The sequence below is a fragment of the Egretta garzetta genome, unplaced genomic scaffold (genome assembly GCF_000687185.1).
Source record: "Egretta garzetta isolate BGI_Z169 unplaced genomic scaffold, ASM68718v1 scaffold510, whole genome shotgun sequence".
NCBI classification, from domain to species: Eukaryota; Metazoa; Chordata; class Aves; order Pelecaniformes; family Ardeidae; genus Egretta; species Egretta garzetta.
The window spans coordinates 213,988-219,987 of record NW_009258477.1 but is presented as its reverse complement, the minus strand read 5'-3'; the positions used below and the strand labels follow the sequence as shown (position 1 = coordinate 219,987).

The following is a 6,000-nucleotide window of genomic DNA, read 5'->3' as shown; positions in this document are numbered from 1 at the left end:
TGCTGAGGGCCAGGGTTTGGGGGTGGGATGGCAGGGGTAGGGGAGCGGTTGGGCTGGGGGAGCTTAAAGGGCTTTGCCAACCCAAACCATTCCCTGATTCTATAGTATTTCTCAAAGGTGCTCTGTTACTCCTGTTGCTGCAGATGCAGAAGTAACAATTTAAAGTATTTGTAATACTTCTGTGCACAATTGCTTATGCTTCGATTACTTATCCCGTACAGTGATGGGAACAGAGTTTGAAATCTTAAGTTAAACTAGGTGAATTATCAGAAACAGTTAAAATATACTTTAAAAGAAGATGTTGCCAGCCTACTTGCAATAAGTATAAAGAGCTTACGGTCTTCTGGGTTTTGGCCTAAGTGCATTAGACGTGTCCCACTGAAATAACATCTGGATTGCTTTCTTTTTCCTAGTGAGAGGCGTAGGGGAATGAAGGAATACTTTCAATCAATTACATCTGTGAATGCTTGCCTGCTGATGAAAGGGAGATTGGAATATGAACCAAGAGGGGACGAAGAACGAAGAAACGAGTAAGACAGCATCAGATATTTTGGTTAGACAGAGAGGGAGATGAGGGAATGAGATCAACCTTTGCGGGTTTGTTCTTCAAATTCTTAGTAAAGAAGAAGTAAAAATACTTCAGTATCTCTTTACTGAAATCTGTCTAAGATTAATAAATGTGAGCACCTTCATATCATAAATAAATTTACTGTTATACTTTCAAATTAACAAAGCATTTTTGACCATTTAGAAATTATTTAAATCCCTGACAGTTGAAGCCATACAAATTTAGAAGCCCAAAACAAATGAAGTGCTAAACCAGATGTGACAGCAGTAGCTTTTTATGCAAGTACAGATTTGCCCTGAATCTTTATTCAATATCTTCATCTCCCTGACAGGTTCATTCACATTTTTAAAAGCAAATGAACTGACAAGGGATGAAAGCTTTTCCTTAAACCACCCATGAGGATGCGTTCCTTCTAATTAGGAAACTGGCAGAAAGTTGCTAACTTCCTTCACTGTGTATCGAGGACGTTGAAGATCAGTGTATGCTCCACCTGGTATTCTGAATTTTTTTTATTACAAGTTATTCCTGAACATAAATAGGTGTAAGCACGATTTGACCCTTAGACAGCAACTGCAGTCGTCTTAGCAGTGATATCAAATGTTATTTCTGCTAGTAAAACACAACATGAATCATAGAATGGTTTGGGTGGGAAGGGACCCCCAGAGCCCACCCAGCCCAACCCCCCTGCAGGAGCAGGGACACCTTGAACCACATCAGGTTGCTCACAGCCCCGGCCAACCTGGCCTGGAATGTTCCCAGGGATGGGGCCTCCACCCCCTCTCGGGGCAACCCCTGCCAGGGTTTCACCACCCTCACTGGAAAGAATTTCTTCCTTAGATCCAGTCTAAGCCTCCCCTGCTTCAGGTTAAAGCCATCCCCCCTTGTCCTGTCCCAGCTGGCCCTACTAAAAAGCTTGTCCCCCCTTTCCTCTGGGCCCCCTTGAAGCCCTGACCGGCCGCACTCAGCTCTGCCCGCAGCCTTCTCTTCTCCAGGCTGAACACCCCCAACTCTCCCAGCCTGGCCTCAGAGCAGAGGGGCTCCAGCCCTCGGAGCATTTTAGTAGCCCTCCTCTGGCCCCGCTCCAACAGGTCCATGTCCTGAATAAGAGCCTGAACAAGCTCAACTTTAATAATTCATAAATTAACTTGTATTCTGTGTTCTGCTTGGCTGATGAGGCTGCATTTCAATGCAAACCAACATCGGGAAAGGGTTATCAGATCCTAAAGATCAGAATTTCCTTTGGGGTATATCTTAAAAGTGGAAATACAAAATAAAACAAAATTGACTTTAAAGCAAAAAAAAAATCTCTAGCTAATTAACTGATTTAGTGACTAAATTAGAGTAAGCAAAACCAGTGAGGAAGCACCTGAACTTGCAGGTATGGAACCCCAATGACAACGTTTAAGTTTAGTCTCTAACATAGCAGGAAGCCAATGTAACAGCAGTCAGGGAGGAACAGAAGCGTGACTTTAGGTGGCGGCTGTCGTTAGTGCGAGAATATAACGGCTGCTGTATTAGCTGAGATTAATTACATAGTCTACCTCCCTCCCTTCCATTTGAGGAGGAAAAGCTGCTTATTTAGGCCGTTACCTACAGCTGATGAGCTCCAAGAAGAGCGAAACCTTTTAAGATAGGTCCTGTAGTATTGGCCTAACAGTCTGGGTGTCTCGCTTAAGCTCATTTTTGGGCTTGAGCTACAGCTGTGATCAGGAGCCACAGAAATGCGTGGTCTGGAGTCGTCAGTGGCTGAACCTGTTAGAGCAGGTAAAAGGGAAAACAGTCATTAGGTTTTACTGTTTGTGTCGTTGGTTTTTATCCCGCCAGCTGTACATACGTAATGCATCCATGTGTTGGGGTGTGGGAGGGAGTTTTTAAAGGTAAGGAAAAGGGAGCACTGTGAAACAGGAGAATGGAACAGGGAAAGGGGAAGAAAACCAAACCAAGAGAAATGTTTGAGTTTATGGGGCTAATGAAGAAATGTTAGGTGGTGACTGTAGAAATCACCGCATTTATTGGTATGGAATTTATAAATTAGCTTTTATATTAACTCTGTCCTAGCGGTTACTCACGAAGCAATCGACCAGCGCTATTGTAGCTGTTGAAAGAGGGAGGAGCTGTGACCGGATAAAGGGAAATAGTGACTTCCCTGAAGGTTTGCATCCAACATACTCAGCTAGTTTTGTAAGGTACTATTTCTTATGGAATTTTTGTGCTTTAAAGTGAACATTGCTTTGCAACAAGTATACACAAATAGCTGTTAGCGTTTAATGATTTCTTTCTAATTTTATTTAGTAATAATTAAACTGTTTCTTTAGTGAATATTTTACTGCAGTGCAGGTAATTCCTTGCTGATTCTCAACATTACGAATTTAAGTAACAGGCATCTTGAACTAAAATCTCCCATGGCACTTGAGGTTAGTCTTCCCAATGCAGTAAAAAAATAATCTTATAGACATACAGATATATACACACCCTTAAGTATAAGTAAAAATAAATTATCATTATAATATTATAGCGTCTCAGTAATTTTCAACAGCCTCGGCCTCTCAACTGAATACTTGGAAAAGCGAGTTGAGCTCTGCGTTACGGCAGAGCTAGCTGAAATTGGAGCGGGTTGCGGCTTACTTTCAGTATCTCTGAAGTTAAATCAGCAAATGCAATCTGCACGGTGTTGGGCTGGCTGCAGTGGTAACTTCAACCCTTAAGCTTCCATTTCTGATTTCAGCTTGAGCACGCCTGGCTGTTCAGGCTTCCAGACTGCAGTCAGTATTAGTACCTGTACTGACTTCTCTGGCACAGAAAAGATAAAACTCTTTGCCAATACCGGGTTCATCTTACTGATTTCAGATTTTTTTCTTCAAACAAAGTTGCTGCCTCTTGGCGTGAAGCAGAACCACGTTCTGTGGAACCAGCACTATTCTTACTCGAAATTCAAGCACTGTTCTGTCACTGAAGGGAGGAAATTCTGGGTTTCCCTGGGTCAGACTTGAGCAGAGGGCTTGTGTGCTCTCCTGCAAGTTTTCTATACTTCCACCTTGGTGCTGAGTGTAAACTTAGCCTGTGCTGTCAGAGCAAGAACTGATGGGAAGACCAAAATCTGTGGAACAAACATTTACTTCCAGCTCTCCATGCTTATCAGAATCCTTGGAACTTTGGGAGACATCCAGCTGGAAGAGATTGGCTGTGGCATGGAAATTCAACTGCAGCTGGTTTCAACAGCCTTTAAGGGAAAATGCAGTAGGCTGAGCCTTATTCTTAAGTGAACCAAGAGCTGTGGTAATGCAAGCGTCCCCTCTGGATTGGTAAAGGTTACAGAAAGCTTCTTGAGGAAAAAACACCTATGGAAGCCATCCAGGACAGACAGCGTAGACTCACAGTCACATCAGCATGGCTGGAAGCAGAGTAAGTTATTTGATGATAGTGCTTTTGCTCGAATAGCAAAACAGGATGTTCATCATGAAACACCTCTGTGTGTGAAAGTCACAGCTTTATCAGATTTTAGATTTTCCCCCTCTGATAAAGATTGGTGGCAGCACAGATGGTTTGTGTCCAGGCATACTTCTTCAAGTACTGGGCGTTTCAGCCTTTGGTTGAGTTGTGTGTTATTAAAGCTAAAGAAATTAAATGCCAGGGTTGTTTTTCAGTTGTTTATATGTGCACCAATTCTGTATGTTTTGAAAATCTGCTGGGTCTCACCTAGCACTTGGAGCAATCTGTGAACCTCTTGACTGTTCTTTCCATTCAGTTGTGACTACAGTATTTACTTGGACTGTGACTTCTGTGGCTTTAGCGAGAGAGAAAACAGGTTGGTTTGAGATCACACGATACAGATTTCTAATTTGGAAAACACAATGTGGGGAAAGGGAAAGGAAAACAAAACCAGATCAACACGTTATCTTACTGCTAAGAGTGCCTCAGAGGTCAGAAACACATGCCTTTCTGCCCAAAAATGTAACCTTGCTCTTCGAGCAGAAGACAAATGCAGCTGAAGAGTCAGAGATCGATTCCTTGTAGTCTCACCATTTCCAGGTTAACTCTGTCACCGTCATAAACAACAGCGTGTAGTCACGGTGGGTGAACAGGGAGGTGGCTGCTGAAGGGAAGAACACAAAAATGCATACCAGCTCTTAAGAAGTTTGGAAGGACTCTGTTAGCAATTGAATTTCACCTCCGCTTTTACTGTCCAGTGTAGAGGTATGTAAAGTTGTGCAAATACAGGGGTGGGAGAAGGGGGAGGATAACCAGCCCTAGGTGCGTGTGTCCGCTTCTAGGCTCCGAGCTGCCCCTCAGGAACAGTATCCCAATGCTGTAGTCTCGTTCTGTGGAAGCTTCAGACCAATGCTCAGTCAATGGTCCAAAAAAAGCTCATAGAATATTAAGAGTCTTTTAAAACATAAAATAGAAGACAAAAATGTTGCTGCTGTATAAAGTGGTGGTGTGCCTACATATTGAATACTCTGTTCTGAGTCCCCTTCATCTCTGAAAGCAGATGGTGGAAGAAGAGGAGGGATGGTGGAAGATGATAAAGATAAATCATGGGTCATTTCTGTGCAAGAAACAGCTAGTCTCTGGATTCTTCTGCCCAGAAAACAGATGATGTCTGAGAGTTGTTCATGCCTTGTCTGATACAGAAATGGGTGGAGGCAGGAGGAAGCGTAAAATGGAACTAACAAGTCTAAAAGAAGCAGAGACATGATGAGGAACCATACTTTCAGTCTGACACAGTATGGTCACTCTTATGTTTCTAGTTAAAATAAACAAAACCCACACCCCTACAACTTTCCAAGAGTGCAGAATGGAACTTTACAGCTTTCTCGATCACGCAGAAGAACCATAAAGAAGACAGGACTCTACTACAATTTCAACCCTGACCTGAAAGCCAAATCCAGCCTTTTCAGAATACTTAATATCTCTGAACTTAATAGAAATATTTGTAGAGTTTTCTGTGAAATTCAGAGGGTTTTGATTTCCAGCTCTATACAGTGAGCAAGAAGCATTGTCTGGATCTCAAAGCACGTGGTTTTTAAGAAGCTGAAGTATCTGCTGACAAGTGAGACTTTTTTTGCTGCAAGGACCTTTGGGGAAACTTTGCTTGTCTGTGCCATTATTCTGAGGTTCAGCGGTGATTTAGAGTTGGGGAAGGAAGAAAGCAGACTCTTTAATTAAACACTACTAATCCCATGTCTTGGTATCTTAATGCATCAACTCTTTTGATGAGCTTTACCTTTGAAGCACTCAAAGGGTAGGTGGCAAGAAGCGTAAGGGAGGAAATAAGAAATCACTAGGCCTGGTCTATAGAAACCAGTTGTCCTGTTAGCATCAGAAAGTCTCAGACCGGATGGAGGGCGGGCATTTTGTGCTATGGCCAAAACCACAGAAAGCCATCTGGCATTTTTGGTATTTGTGTATGCAGTTTAAGACTCTGCTTAAAG

At 42.7% G+C, this 6,000-nt stretch overlaps 1 protein-coding gene across 11 annotated transcripts in view; it reads left to right on the top strand.

Moving 5' to 3' along the window:
* Positions 1 to 6,000, top strand: part of LOC104130499 (dystrobrevin beta) — a 138,067-nt gene that overhangs the window by 6,859 nt on the left and 125,208 nt on the right. For 5 of the 11 annotated variants that reach the window (XM_035899154.1, XM_035899133.1, XM_035899112.1 and 2 more), the window contains exon 1: positions 3,408 to 3,970. The exons of 3 other annotated variants lie outside the window; for them this stretch is intronic. In XM_035899154.1, coding sequence (XP_035755047.1) covers positions 3,909 to 3,970 — 62 coding nt within the window. In that variant the 5' untranslated portion in view covers positions 3,408 to 3,908. Of the gene's footprint in view, positions 1 to 3,405; positions 3,971 to 6,000 lie in introns of those variants that run through there. 3 more of the 11 variants (XM_035899124.1, XM_035899120.1, XM_035899117.1) reach the window with 2 other exon arrangements.